Genomic DNA, 15433 nt, shown 5'->3' with positions numbered 1-15433 from the left:
TAAATTACATTTATGTAATAAGAGGTCCCATGCATCACACAGAGTTTTTAAAAGTTCCAGAATGAACTGTGTACTGTAGTGAAATTTTTTATGGTGTATATGTTCTACCAACAAAGTATTTAAGAGTTGGATACCAGAAAAAAAATTGTGGTATAGAAACTGCTCACGTACTTTTATGTAAATGTCCCGTGCGTCACATAGAGAATCACTCATTAGTTATTGTGGCAATATTGTTTTTTATTCCTTTATTTTGTGCAGCCGGGAATTATGGAGCGCTACAGTGTTAGTGGTAGTGGGAGATGACATCAGAACTCACCCATTAAGTAATGACATCAGAGCTCATCGTTTATAGATATATTATTTTGAAAGTTTTTACACATATATTAACATAAATTGTGTATCATACTTGTATATGATTTTTATAAAATATATCTCGTCATAAATATTTACAAAATTAATTTCTGTAGCCCATTGTAATCTTACTGAATACCAACTTTAATATTTTATCATCCACTAACATGCAATAAAACATTTGAGCCCATGGAAAGTGTCAATTAATAAGTTGGATAGTTTACAGGTGTTTGAACTAGACATTCTCCCACAGGTCAGTAACACTGATTTATCAAGAATTATATCAGAGAGATATAGATTACACAATTGTGATATGGAGGGTAATAAGTTTGGTGGGAAGGAAGACAGGTGATATCACACTTCTCAGGGTTTATAAGGAGCAACCTCCAGCCAAACTCTACTCACTGATCTTCTCATTCCTAGACTCTCAGAGGTCCTTCTCTCCTACGCTAACTTCAAGATGTCCTTCACCGGAAAATATGAGGTTGAATCCCAAGAGAACTATGATGCCTTCATGAAAGTTATTGGTGAGTATTAACCTCTTTGAATTATAATTTATATTATACTTTTTCAGGATTAAACATTTAACAGTATTAGGTACTAGATAAGGTTTTTCTTGTTGCTTCCTTACTGCTATTATGGTTTTATATGTTGGTCAGCTAAACTGTGTTTATTGAGGATTAAATGCTTCTAATTGTAAAACGAGGAAAAGTATTTAATTGAAACAGATAAAGTTCATAGTTAAATGTTCCTTTGCAATTTCTACAAAAGGGCTAGGCCTTAAGTTGACCAGACATGCAGACATGATTGGGTCATCACAACAGGACTTTCTTCCATCTCATTAAAATTCTGTTTGACAATCGATTACATATTAATCTTTCCCATATTCTGTTGTACAAGGCATCCCTGACGAGCAACTTGAGAAAGGGAGAAACTTCAAATACACCACAGAGGTTGTCCAGAATGGCGATGAGTTCACCTGGTCCCAGTTATATCCTGGACACACTTCCACCAATAAGTTCATCGTCGGCCAAGATTCGGAATTGGAGACAACATCTGGCAAGAAGTTTAGGGTAAGTCGTCGCTCACCATCTACGATCTAAATATTAGTTTTAGTTATTGGCTTGTAATACCATGCTGCAGCTTTTACTAATGGCAGGGTATATCTCTGTAGCTTCTTTTTGTGCTCTTCAGCCATGTATTTATATAATAAGGCATATGTTTATTTTTGTTGTCATGGAACATGATATGATGCAGCTGCCTGGTTACGATTGTACACAATTTAGATTTCAATTGTGCCCTAAGGCATGTGAATGGTTACATCTCCTTCTTGGCAAGGACGTAGCCTGATGAAGTTGTAGTCTGCCAGTGCTACATACAGGGCCGGAATGGGACTAAAAATAGGCCCTGGCATTTTAAAGCACACAGGCCCATCTTGGGGGGTCAATCCTATTAGCCGTGATGATCTCGCTGGCGTGAATCATCGCGGCAGCGGGCGCACTTTACGGCAACCCAGATTCGTCTAATATTGCTCGCAGCCCCATAGGGCTCCGAGCAAAATTATGCGAATCCTGGCTTGGGTAGCGAAGGGTGCAAGCTGCGGTGCTGTTGGCGGTATTTAAACACCGTTGCAACGGCACATTGCACCCTTCGCACCTAATAGGATTGACCCCTAGGTGTCAGCATCTGGTTCCTGTCACAGACTCCTCCCCTTGATGTTCCTGACTCCTCTCACTGCTTAGTCTATGCTCTTACACATATAATTAATATTCTCTGTATTAAAACACACACAACAGTGCAGATCCTGCAAGGGATTTAAACATGTGCCATAGTCATACATTTGGGGCCAAATGTAATAGGGTGAGAGATTAGAAACATTTTTACAGTTTAGCAGTAAAATTCTTACACTAATACACTAATCGAGTTGTACTTTCAAAACAGGAAACATCTGGATGAGAGTTTAAGGGGTCTATTTACTAAGCAGTGATAGTAGACAAAGTGAAATAAGATAAGGTACCAGCCAATCAGCTCTCAATAAATGTCATTTTACAAACACAGCCTGTGACATGGCAGTGAGGAGCTGATTGGCTGGTACCTTATCTCATTTCTCTTTGTCTCCTAACACTGCTTAGTAAATAGACCCCTAAATCTTGAGAGTTGTTTGAGTCTGAAAAACATGCAAGTTTGCATGTTATGTGACTTTATTACATTGGCTGAGTTTAGAAAATGTGAGAGAAAACTTTCACATTTTTAAACTCTCACCCCGTTACATTTAACCCTTGGTACAGTATTTGGTTGGTTCGGTTAGGTAAACCTGGCACCATATTGGTGTAAATCACACCCAAAGAAAAGGGAAGGCATTTTCACAATTGACCAAACACTAGTTTAGCAGTTGTAGAGGATTAGATAGTGATCACTGTAGGTTTTTTTAGGGCAGGGGTTGCTGAGCACATAGAAGGACATATCTGTGCACACCAATGCAGAGCTGTTACTACTCATTTTGGTGTCCTGTGTACATAGAGAGCATTGGTGCCGCTCCCCATAATAGAAGCATGGAGGATGTGCACCAAAGGCGAGCACGGAAAACAAAACAGGTGTTGGCTCGCTGGGAAGGGGCGTGACCACACAATAGTACCCCCAATTAAAATTATGCCACACAGTAGTGACCCTTCATCACATTACAACCGACAGTGGTGCCCTGATTGGGGATTAAAGGGAGGGTGAGGATGGGGACACTGAAGGGAGTTACAGTGAGGGCAGGGACACTGAGGGGGAGATACAGGAAAGGTGAGGACTGGAACACTGAGGGGGGTTTACAGTGAAGGTAAGGGCTGGAACACTGAGGGAGATTACAGGGAGGGTGGGGGCTGGGACACTGATTGGGGGTTACAGGAGGGGTGAGAGCTGGGACACTGAATGGGGGTTAAAGGGAGGGTGAGGACGGGGACACTGAGGGGGAGATACAGGGAGGGTGAGGGCTGGGACACTGAGGGGGGGTTACAGTGAGGGTGAGGGCAGGGACACTGAGGGGGTTACAGTGAGGGTGAGGCCTGGAACTGAGGGGGGGTTAAAGGGAGGGTGGGGGCTGGGACACTGATTGGGGGTTACAGGGAGGGAATGGGCTGGGACACTAATTGGGGTTTACAGAGAGGATGGGGGCTGGGGCACTGATTGGGAGTTACAGGGATGATGAGGCCTGGATACTGAAGGTAAGATACAGTCATTATACATATAAAGTTGTCTGTCATTAGGGTAAAGAGCAACAGATTTAAAAAGTAAATAAGGTGCACACACTTACCTGATAGTGTTTGGTAGTGCCCCCTCTCCTCTCCACTTCAGGGTCCAGGAGATGCAGCTATCGCATTGGGTCTCCTCCTGCGCTGCTGCTCCTCTTCGGCACTTCCAGTTCTTCACACAAAGCAGGCAGGGGGGCATGTCAGACAGTACCTGTTACTAGAGGTCCAGCTGGTCCTCTAGTGTCCTCTGGCAGAACATGGCCAGTGGACACTAGAAGACTAGCGGGACCTCTAGTACAGGCTTGCTTACCCTACCGATTTGGCCGGGAGCCTCACAATTTTCGGGTGCCGTTCCCGGCCCCCCGGAAAGGCAGGCAAGCCTCCCGACATTCCCCAAACACTCCCGACCTCCCCCCAGAATACACTGGAAATCCCCACAGCGGAGGGGGCCCGTGATGCGATTCATGCTGAATCGCGTCATCGTGGCCCCGCCCCCTGCTTCACAGTGCCGAAAATAACGGCATTGTGAAGAGGGGGCGGGGTCATGATGACGCGATCATGCGGCCCCCGCCTCCGCCCCCCAATGTGTCACAGATATTCGGACACGCCACCCCGCTGTTAGCCGACAATCAGCTCCCTCCCGGGAAGAGGGAGCTGATTGTCGGCAAGTATGCTCTAGTATCATTACTTTTCTTTATGTGAAATAAATGTCTTCTTTTAGGCGGTGGCCATTTTGGGAAAGACATTTTGTATAGCATCCAATCAGATGGCCAGACCGGCCCACTTGACCATCGGCCCTTCTGGCATTTGCCAGAAGTGCCCGATGGCTGGTCCAGCCCTGGCTACATATAAAGGCGCAACATAACAATATCTCACACTATCCATATCTGTGCTGACCAGGTACTGTCTACACCACTGTGGTGACAGCAATAAGGATGAGTAGATGTGTTCACAGCTAATTATAAACAAAGGGGGAGATGTATCCAGCAGTGAAAAGAGTGGAGAAGTGGACTAGTGGAGAAGTTGCAACCAATCAGCTTCTACCTATCATTTTGTAGAATGTACTTGATAAATGTTACCTCAAAGCTGATTAGTTGATATGGACAACATCTCCACTGGTCCTCTTCTCCACTCTATTCACTGCTTGATACATCTCCCTTTACAATTTAAATAGAATTTCCCAAACACTGCCATTTTCCATGATTTCACGTGTTTTGGATTGAGGGATTAACCACGGTAAATTGTGCAGTGTTTGTGGGAATTCTACAATGTTTAACTACAATCACCAATGCAGGGCAGGTACTTAGGGGGAGATGTATCAAACCTACTAAAGAGTGGAGAAGTGGACAGGTGGAGGAGTTTCCCATAGCAACCAATCAGCTTCTACCTATCATTTTACAGAATGTACTTGATAAATACTAGCTAGCAGCTAATTGGTTGCCATGGGTAACTTCTTCACATGTCACCCATTAGAAGGTTTAATGCATCCCCCCATGTGTACTAAGCACCCTAGGTAAAGCTGAAGAGGCTGCTGTGCAGTTTAATGCCTTCCCCATCTGTTTAGTACAGACTCAATGTTAGGTGCAGTACAATGTGATGACATAACCCCCATGTCCCTGGAGTCAGACAGGCCCCCCATCAGAGATACTGGGCCCCATTCATTTGGGTGACATGGATTTGGGGCATACCTGTACCTACTTACCTTTTAGCATCCCCACCCATGCCTATGTTCTCTGTACACTCCTCCCACTCTCAGTAACCATGTAGTCAGGACAGATGTATGTACAGTATGTGGCTGGGCAATCCTCATTTCCCACAACACTCCTATGTCATCCCCACATGATTTATTTTTGCCATATCAGCAGCCCCTCAATTAATTAATTCTTTATAGCTCCTTCGCTTGTCTTTTATTTCTACCTCGACACCCTCCCCTTCCCCAATAATTACATTTTTGCCTACAGTTCTTTTCCCACTGTCATTCATCACCCTCCACCGTAATTCATGTTCCAGCAATCAGAGACCCATAAATAAAACTGCTGCAAAACTGAGGCCAGATTTTAACATTAAAGCCAAAAGTCTACCGATAAATAAATAAACACACGTGCCATAGATATATCCCAAAGAACTTCATTGGATATATTGTCTTCTTAGTCAGTGAAGTAAATTTCTTCACAATAGTGCACTCCCCAGGTCTTACAGTGGCTGCCACAAAACCAGGTCCTATATCCCAAATAGGTAGTATTCTGTAGTAAAATAAAGGCAAATGGCTCCTCCTAGCTGGGGGTAGCCACGGATTGTAGTGACTAGGGGCCTATATAGTTATTGACTTTTTTTTCACTTATGCTTTGGTTCTGGAGAATTATGGGAAGACAGTGGAGTTGAAAACTGTGCCTAGGTATGTGCATAGATATAACCGAAAGGAAGTTCTTTTGGTTATATCTATGGTACGTGTGTTTGTTTTATATATTACCCATTTATATATATATATATTAGCTGATGTACCCGGTTTCACCCGCGTAGTCCTTAGATATTTACCGTTTCCATTTCCATCTGACCACTCCAGTAACACATTAATCCTTCACCTCTATAGTAATGTATCACTGCTATAGTAAGACATTACCCTCCCTCACCTGTGTACTAACACATTCCACTCCCTCACCTCTGCAGTAAGCATTATCCTCGCTCACCTCTGTAGTAACACATTTCCCTCCCTCGCCCGTGTTTTAACACGTTCGACATTCCCCTCCCTCGCCTGTGCAGAAATACAACTCCTCCCTCATACCTGTAATAACAGATTACCCTCACTCACACTTTTTTGTAACTTATTCCCCCCCCTCACCGCTGGAGTAACACATTACCCCCGTTAACTCCTGAAGTAACATATTCCCCTCCCTCACCCGTGTTGTTACACATTGCCTTCCTTCAACCCATAGTAACACATTTGACATTCCCCTCCCTCACCTGTGTAGTAACACATTTTCCTCTCTCCTCTGTAGTAACACAGAGTGTTCCTAACACTACACTTCATACTGTCCACTTAACCTCTAACTCCAAACTTACTACTACATGCTTAACCTCCTAACCCTGCACCCAATACTGTCAGTCCTTATCCCTCAAAACTTAACCCAATACTGTACCCTTATCCCCTAACCCTGCTGCCAATACTGTACCTTTACCCCATAACCCTGCACCCAATATTGCATCTTTATTTACCCTGGGATCGCCGAGAGGGGGGGATTTACCGGGGCCCGGACTTCCTGAGGGGCCCGGCGGGGGCCCCTCAGGAAGCCAGGAGTGTGCTGAGCTGCAGCGGGAGACTGCTCGTGGCTGCTGAGCAGCCACAGCGGTCTCCTATATCTGTGGGGGGGAGCGATCACACTTATCGCTCCCCCCCGGCTTTGCGCCGGGCTGAGGGGCTCACAGCGCCCCCCTCCCCAGCGCCCAGCACCGCAGAAGTGTTTTGTTTTTCTCGTGGGGGCGTGGCCAAGCCTCCCTCTGTTAGGCCATGCCCCCTCTTCACCTGGGCCTGGCAGGGCTCTCTACGCCCCTGTCTTTACCCCCAACTCTTCACTTACTATTCAAATAGAGGAGCCACACAACAGCCAGTGATATTTGGCAGCACTTGGGATGACAATTGGTGCTTATATTCTGAACTGTGCTGCAGCCATGATGAGTCAGTCAGACAGGACACTGCACAGGGGGAGGAAACATTTTAGCCCCTTTCACCCCCTTAGGAGTCGAATTTCAAAAAATCACTTCTACATCATGGAAGGCATATACTCCACGATTTTCATGTTTCCAGGTCCAGGGTTTGGGCTGTTCATTGATGAGTCAATGAGTCAGGACATTTGATTTTATGTATACAGTAAACATATAAGCAACTTGTTAAAAGACCATCTGGCCAGAATATTTAGTTCATTGCACACTTACTTGTATAAGCAGCTTTGACTAATCCTCTATGTTGTTTTGAAATCTTGCTTCTTTCTCTCATACCTAGAACATTAAGTTTAACAATTGTCATTGCAGGCTACTGTAAGAAAGGAAGGTGAAAAAATTGTTGTGGATTTCCCAAAATATCATCATACTTCCGAGATTGTTGGTGGAAAGCTGGTTGAAGTAAGTATCCAATTAATTACTTTCTTTAGGAGTTATTATAGCTATAAATAACTAATTACTTTTTATATATGTTGCAGCATTTTCTTTGCTCAACTTCAGGCACTGTAAGTGGATATTTGTGGCAAAACAAGCTGCTTCATTTTCAAAAGTGCAAAAATTGACCCTTAAATGTGTAATTTAAGCCTCCATTGTTCAATCCTTTAAAAATAAAAATACTGCCACCCATCTTTCTCCAATACAGCACATACGTAACATGGAGATGTCTAAAAAAGTAAAATGAGTAGTAATTTAATGGAGCACAGATAGGTTAGTGATTTGGAAAGGTGACGGTCATGCCTGGATCTACTGGAGATGTGCCAAGCCTTGGAGAGAGATTAAGGGAAAAGAGATAACCAATCAGCTTTTGTGCTAGACAGATGACAGTTAGTAGCTGATTTATTGATATTTTATCTCTCCATGGATTGATACATCTCCTCCATAGACATATCTTTACTGACAGATAAAAAAAAAATTAACAATAGTTGGTAACAATGTGTGCCAAGAGGGGAGGGGGCACGTACGAAGAACTTAAGCCCAGGCCTCTCTGATGGCCTAGGCCTGCCAACAATGTGTACTTACATCTCCAAAATGGCAGGACCATGGCCCTTTTGTGATGACACACAGTTTCTGCTGTGTGCCCAGGCATTAGGGGGCATGGCACACACCCTTATGCTCAAACCCCCAATACCTGGGCCCGACAGAACTCATAGCAGCCGTGTTGGTAACCATGACAATTGGCCCAGGACACAAGCACAACATGACTGATTGGTTAATATAGACAGCGCTGCATATGGCCATATTCAATTTGATGGCGAAAAGTTCGAGGTCGGACTTTTCGCCATCATCGCAGGTTTTTCAGGGATAAAGTATTGAGCACATGCCCGCTTTATCCCAGTATTCAATTAGGATCCGGCGAAAACGGGACACAGCGGAAAGGTAAGCATCAAAAAATCCAGGGAATTTTAGGGAAATGTTCCTGGCACCCCCCAAAGGTGTCCAGACATGGGGGATCACTATGGGTACCCCATTTTTGCCTGCTGAAGGTAATAAATGCGCCTGTGAAGAAGGGGTGAAGAATAGCACTTAGCTTTTTTTTAAAAAAAAATACAAAAAATACTTCCATCAAATTTGGGGTACATGAAAATGGGTGCAAGCATATTTTTAAGTCCCTAAAGTGAATTTTGAAAATTCTTCAAAAATACACCTACCGCTACTACCCGCATTCTAGAAAACACCTGTGCATACTTCGGGAACCCCCCCTGAATTAATTTCGCTAGTTTAAAACTTTGTTCCCCTAATTTTTTTTTTCACCCCCAAAATTCAAGTACATTTTTTGAGGTGTCCTGAGGATTTTTGTAATTTTTTTTTTACACAGATTACTTTTCGGGGACCCCCCCAGGGCTGTAGGCTATTTATTTTAAGCCTGCACCACTAAACCCCAATTCTGCACTTTTTTTCAACATGTAATACATGGTGAAAACTTATCCCCATTTTTTAACAAAGACTTTTTTTTGCACCGGCGAAATGTCTTTGAAATTGAATACGGGGATAATTGAAACAGGCGAAAATGACCCGTTTTCGCCTCAAATTGAATACGGCCCTAGCTGGCAACCAATGTTTTGCAGTAACTGTTTTCCAGTTAACTATGATTATATTTAATCCCATTAATCTGCTGTTTCACTACTGGTATAGGCAACAAAGATTTAGCATTCAAATTAGAAAGGGGCAGTACTATTACATATACTGCAGGTGGTGCTGTTGCTACTGCTGTCTATAGAGATGGACACCTGCATAGCATAAGAAATTACTTTAGGCAAGTTTTTAAATTACAGTATGAACTATCCTGATACCTTTCTACTAGTGGATGGAGAAGTTAATCAAATTGCTGAAACAATATTGCAAGGAGATGGTCATTTTCTATGTGACTACACAGTACACAGTATATAATCTTCATGATTGATGTCAAACCTAATGTACCTTTTTGTCCTTGCTTTCTTTCAGATCTCAGTAAGCGGTGGAGTCACCTTTAAGAGAATCAGTAAGAAAGTAGCATAGACCGTCAGATGTCTGTCTGCTTACTCTGTCATTAAAAGAAAAACTAATAAATCCAATTTACATTCTAATTTGTTTGATTTGTTTTTATTGCTCTGGAGAGTTGTATGATATAAAGTGTTTAATTTAAGAGAGATCGTATAAGTGTCTTTACTAAGTTTATTATAGTGGAATTTGTGAAATGAATTAAGGCCAGATGTTTGCTATCATAGCTACCAATTATTCCATATATCCAGGGTCAAGGGCTGCCATCAGAAATTGTGGGGCCTGGGACTGACAAATAGGAAGCCCCCCCACCCGTGTTTCTGCAACTCCAGCCATGCAGTGTCTCTACAGTTCCAGAAAAAAACATACAGCAGCGCTTGGTGTTCAATTATCAACAAATTAAAAAATGATAGGTTGTAAATAAAATTGATAACCAGTTATATAGAAAAGATTAATCAAGCACAATTTAATAAAATGTACATAAAAAACACATATGAAAAACACATTGGAAAAAATTGCATATAAAAACTGAATATGTTCAGCCAGTGGTAACAACAATTAGATCCTGGTACATATTTTGCACCTAACCATATGTAGGTATAATTAGCCACATATACGTCAACTGTCTATGATGGAAAATCCAGATATATGATAGTATAGGGATCTTTTGCTCGCACCTCAAAGATACTTAATCCTGCAATATGCAACAGTGTCTGCTGGGGTTAAATTTATCCAATTCTCTTCAATTAGTTGTGGATTATTTGTATATTTTCAAAGCTCTATAAGAAACAGCACTTGTAATATCATGCATGGAGACCAACCTATACAGAGAGGATGCTGCAGTCTTGGCTTCTGTAACTGTATGTTTGTAATCCGCTGTACAATATAACATAAGTGAAAAGGCAGGAGAGAGTCACATAGAATCAATAGTGAGGGGTCTATTACTAAGCAGTGTTAGGAGACAGAGTGAAAAGTGATAAGAAAGTGATAAGGTGCCAGCCAATCAGCTCCCAACTGTCCTCTCACAGGCTGTGTTTGAAAAATGACAGTTGGGAGCTGATTGGCTGGCACCTTATCACTTTCTTATCACTTTTCACTCTGCCTCCTAACACTGCTTAGTAAATAGACCCCTGAGCTTAATGAGCACTCACCCGCTGATCCATCCCATCGAAGGGCTCCTAGTGTTAACTGACCTTGTGGAGCAGTAGCGTGTTCGGAAATTTTCCAGCAGCTCGTGTGAGCAGTGTCCGGGCGGCAGCTGCTCGTGATACACACCTGCCGGCTGTGATCACGGCAAACGGGCCTGCCTTGGCAGGATCAAAGTCCTTGTATGGAAGGAAGCGGGGATATGCAATGAGAGATCACTCACATCAAAGGTGAAATGCCTTTCCACGTCAGGCTGCAAAAGCCACTCCACCATGCAGCGGCTGTAGTGTATAGATTCTAATCGCCACAACCGTGAGACAGGTGACGTCACAGGATACCACTGTATTTCCATGGACACTACTAACGCGTTTCTTCACACTGGGCGATTTCATCAGAGGACACACCAAGGCATTTCAAACATTGGGGGAGATTTATAAGACCTTCCAAAGAATAACAGTAGAGGTGTTGCCGGGTTGTGTACTGGATGCCGGCACTAACAGCAACCAATCAGAGTGTATCATTCATTTATGTAGTACAGTCTATAAAATGATAGCGAGAAGCTGATTGGTTGCTATAGAAGGGTTGATAAATTGCCGCTTTAATCTTTCCCTCTTGACTTGTACATTCCCTAGTTTTTAAACATTCTCTTTTTTCACCCACTTTAATAAAAAAACAACAGCTTAATTACCTCGCGGTACTTGTCACTTCATCCGCCCTCCCCTCAGCTATCCCTCTAAAATAGTGGTTCCCTAATGTTCTTGAATCAGGGTACCCTAGAGTATCAGCATATTTTTTCATGGCACCCCTAGGCCAAAAGTTTCTTATTGAGAAATTCAGCAAAAATGATTAACATAAGTAAATTGTGCTTATATATCACCTTAGGTCTAGTTATGTGGTGGAGGACAGGGTTATGCTTCCGTTTGTCCATGTATTTTATGGTAGGCAGCCACCAGCATTGGTTTTTCCTATTACATGGACCATAAATAATTTTATTTGGTCCTGGACCACCAACCCGTGGCATCCCTGCAAGTGCCCCGAGCAAACCCAGACTGTCACAGTACCCAGTTTGCGAACCACTGCTCTAGACTATTAGAACATAGAGGTCAATTCAATTAGCAAAGAGTCAGCACAGATTGCGAGTATGGGGGCAAGCTGAGGTGCACTTACTGGTGTTCCCTAAAGCAGTTCACCCCGCTCACTCCTAATTGAACCAACCCCATAATGTCTACAACGGAGTCATTATTTTATTGTCTTCGAGCTGGTAAATCCTCACCTCTAGTAAAGTGTACAGCACTGGAGGCTGTATCTCTAAAAAGACAATAATAAAATAAAATAAATAATAACAGAAGATCTATTGAAATTGTAAGGAAAGATCTGAACAGCTGGAAATGTACAGCTCAGGGGAGCGAAAGGACTGGGAAGATATTATAACAGAGAACTGACACATACAAATACTGTACAATGATAGTGTTATTACAACTCAGGTTGCAGTAAAAAAAATTAATGTTTTCTGGAAAAATGGGACACTTTGAAATTATAAGGAGGGAGACTGAATGGAAAGGATGATAGAGCCATTCATTAGTATCTCAGCAGGTGTGGTGGGGATTCATACAGTAAAGGAATTCATGACTGTATAGTGCAAACAAACTGCAATGTTTAAGACTTAGATAATATGAATAAAACAAAATAACCCACCACCAAAAAAATAAACAATGACAAAAATTCCATACATACATACAAGAGCAGAGTAAATGGACCCATCCATTTCTGCTATCTTCTATTTAGGTGAGTGCGTCCAGTGACATCAGTGGGCACCTTTCAGCCCATGTATGTATAATTTAGCCTGCACAGTCCCTTAGCTGGTGCCTGAGAAATAGATTTTGAATTGTTGAAACTCCTTGTTCTTCAGTCTGAGTCCTTGGGCCTGATTCAGAGCCGTTCGCTATTTGTGGTCGTTCGTTCAAAAACAAGGGGTGGCTATTCAAATGATCCGTTCGCAAATTGCAGTCTGTTCCCACCTCTAAGTCTGAACGAGCGAGCAAAACATACGCTCGTTTTTTTGATAAAAACGCCCCCTGGCCGCACGCACCATACGTCATGTCCGCTATTTATTAGATTAATCGAGTACATCGTACAGCGTATGAACTGCTCGCTATTCTTGTGGTTGGTGTTTTCAACCGCTATTTTGCGAGCAGTTCTGAGGTAAAAAAAACCAAGTGACGTGGTCAATGACGCTGCTGTATTAATTATGCACTCCCTTAAAACGCCCATTTTGACCTTTAAGCACGCCTGCGTTCGGATCTCCACTCCCCGTTTTCAAGCACCTTCCCCTGTTACCACCCACATACGCCTCATTCTGTCACTCAAAATAGCAGGTCCTCGCTATATTGCGTACCAACGATTTTCGGCCGCACTGACTGGTTCGCGCATGCGTACTAAAAACCGTACGCATGCGCAGATGTGCGAACATCGCTCGGAACGAGCGTACTGCCGCTAGCGAGTGGCTCTGAATGAGGGCCATTGTGTATCCAGCAAAGTTTGTTGTGACGCATTTTATGAATATGTGCTGCACGGTCCAACTACAGAAAGGGTCAGCGGCCTGTGAATTCCCCTCAGTAATGACCACAATTCTCTTGTGAGGTAAAAATCTGTGTTCCCCTCAGTCTCTGCACCTCAGGTTAGCAGCACAAAGAGCTGGCAGCATAGTGGATCTACAAGATCGTGAAGGAGAAAGATAGCAGTGATACGCCGTCAGGTGAGGCAGAGCCTTTCCTGTCATACTTCAGTATGCTCCAGAGTTTTTACTATAAAAAGTATAAGAAAAATGTAAAGAAAATATTATAAATATCTTATTTGTATTATTCTAATCACTTTTAAAGTCAAAACTCTGGAGTAAAGTGTATGGCAGGTGAGGCACTGCCTCCCCTATCTAAATTTACCACACATCCCTGATCAAAACCCACAAAATTTTCAGCACTACAGTATATACTGCTGCACCTTTGTATAATGCCCACATGAACCCGCGGGTTATATATGTATCTGTAAATCTGGTTCTGATACTAGTTAGTGCCTCCCCATCCATTTACCTCACCGCACATCACTGATAGATAGATAGATAGATAGATAGATAGATAGATAGATAGATAGATAGATAGATAGATAGATACTGTAGATAGATAGATCTTTTCTGTCTCACCCATTCTTGATTCACACTCTTGTAAAAATCTGAGGTTTATTATGGGCTATAAAGATCGGACCAGGCTGTCTTCCTATCTAGATTTTATATGACAGCTGGAATACAGATTGAAGAGCAAGATAAGAAGACTTTAACTCTGTCAGCTGGATTGAGGGAGGAAGGGGGGGATTGCACATTGGTCTTTAACATTATTATCATTTATTTATATGGCATCACAAAGTTATGCCGCTCCATAGAGTGGGTAAATAGAGCACAGTTCATAAATAATAGATATAGAACAAACAGTGGCACAATACAGAGCAGTTTCGTTGAATAATACCAATAGGCTAAGCACAATGCATAATATATAATAGACAATACTTGGAACAAACATAGTGCATAGTACCAAACATGCAACAGGCATAAAACAAGGATGCACAGTCATCCAAGGTGGGAGAAAACAAGAAGAGAGGACCCTGCTCCTTGCAGCTACAATCTAATGAAGAGTTAAGTTGAAATGAATGGGATGATACAGAGTTAGAAAGTTGGCTGTGCAGGTTGATGATGGAGCCTTGTGGGATCCCAAAGGGTCAAGGGAGAGGAAGCTAGTAGCTGGGTGGAGCACCAGAGAGGGAACGGATGGAGAGGTAAGACATGAGCTAAGACAGTATGGGGCCACAAGCTTTTTAAGAACTTTAAAGACACCTGCCACCAATATGTATTTCCCATTTATTCCCACAGTATTTTTCTTTTTTACGCAAAGAGGTATATTTACTAAAGTGAGAGTTTTTAGAAGTGGAGATGTTGCCCATAGCAACCAATCATATTCTACTTCTCATTTATCTAGCACCTTCGAGAAGATAATAGCTAGAATCTGATTGGCTGCTATGGGCAACCTCTACGCTTCTAAAAACTCTCACTTTAGTAAATATACCCCATACTCTCTATCTTTATTGTAGAAGCTGTTATCGCTCCATGTAGTTGTTCCCATTGTAGAAGACTGATAGAGATATTACAAAGATAGAAAAAGGGACCTACAGTTTCATTATAATATATATATATATATATATATATAGTGAATTACAGTTATACTGGGTGCTATATACAAATCTAGACAGGGAGGAGAGAAAAAAATTCCACTAACTCCTTGGCTGATTGTTTTACAACTGTTTGAACCTAATACTTACCTTCAGGTCAATAACACTATTTGTAGGATTACACAATTCAGTGAGGTAATGAGATCAATTTGAAGAAGGAGTCGCAGAGCCCTGGGTATAAATGAACAGCCTCCAGGCATTCTGAGAAGCTCCTCACCTACAGCAGCAACGTCACC

At 42.4% G+C, this 15433-nt stretch overlaps 1 protein-coding gene across 1 annotated transcript; it reads left to right on the top strand.

Moving 5' to 3' along the window:
• The first annotated feature begins 811 nt into the window (after positions 1-811).
• LOC148517257 (gastrotropin-like) lies at positions 812-9797 on the top strand. Its single transcript, XM_088479005.1, has 4 exons — positions 812-878; positions 1252-1424; positions 7614-7703; positions 9744-9797. Exons 1-4 carry the CDS (start codon positions 812-814, stop codon positions 9795-9797), a joined length of 384 nt encoding a protein of 127 aa, XP_088335131.1.
• The last annotated feature ends 5636 nt before the right edge of the window (positions 9798-15433 follow it).

Source organism: Taudactylus pleione, unplaced genomic scaffold (assembly GCF_031769625.1).
Source record: "Taudactylus pleione unplaced genomic scaffold, aTauple2 ptg000225l, whole genome shotgun sequence".
In the NCBI taxonomy this organism is placed as follows: domain Eukaryota; kingdom Metazoa; phylum Chordata; class Amphibia; order Anura; family Myobatrachidae; genus Taudactylus; species Taudactylus pleione.
The sequence above is the reverse complement of the archived record's forward strand: the minus strand, read 5'-3'. Positions and strand labels throughout refer to the sequence as shown.

What these genes read in the sequence shown, in the direction of transcription:
- LOC148517257 (XM_088479005.1), top strand. Translation starts at nt 812, where the DNA reads ATGTCCTTCACCGGAAAATATGAGGTTGAATCCCAAGAGAACTATGAT. An exon ending in TGCCTTCATGAAAGTTATTG is followed by an intron (nt 879 to 1,251) that starts GTGAGTATTAAC and finishes CTGTTGTACAAG; the next exon opens with GCATCCCTGACGAGCAACTT. An exon ending in CATCTGGCAAGAAGTTTAGG is followed by an intron (nt 1,425 to 7,613) that starts GTAAGTCGTCGC and finishes TTGTCATTGCAG; the next exon opens with GCTACTGTAAGAAAGGAAGG.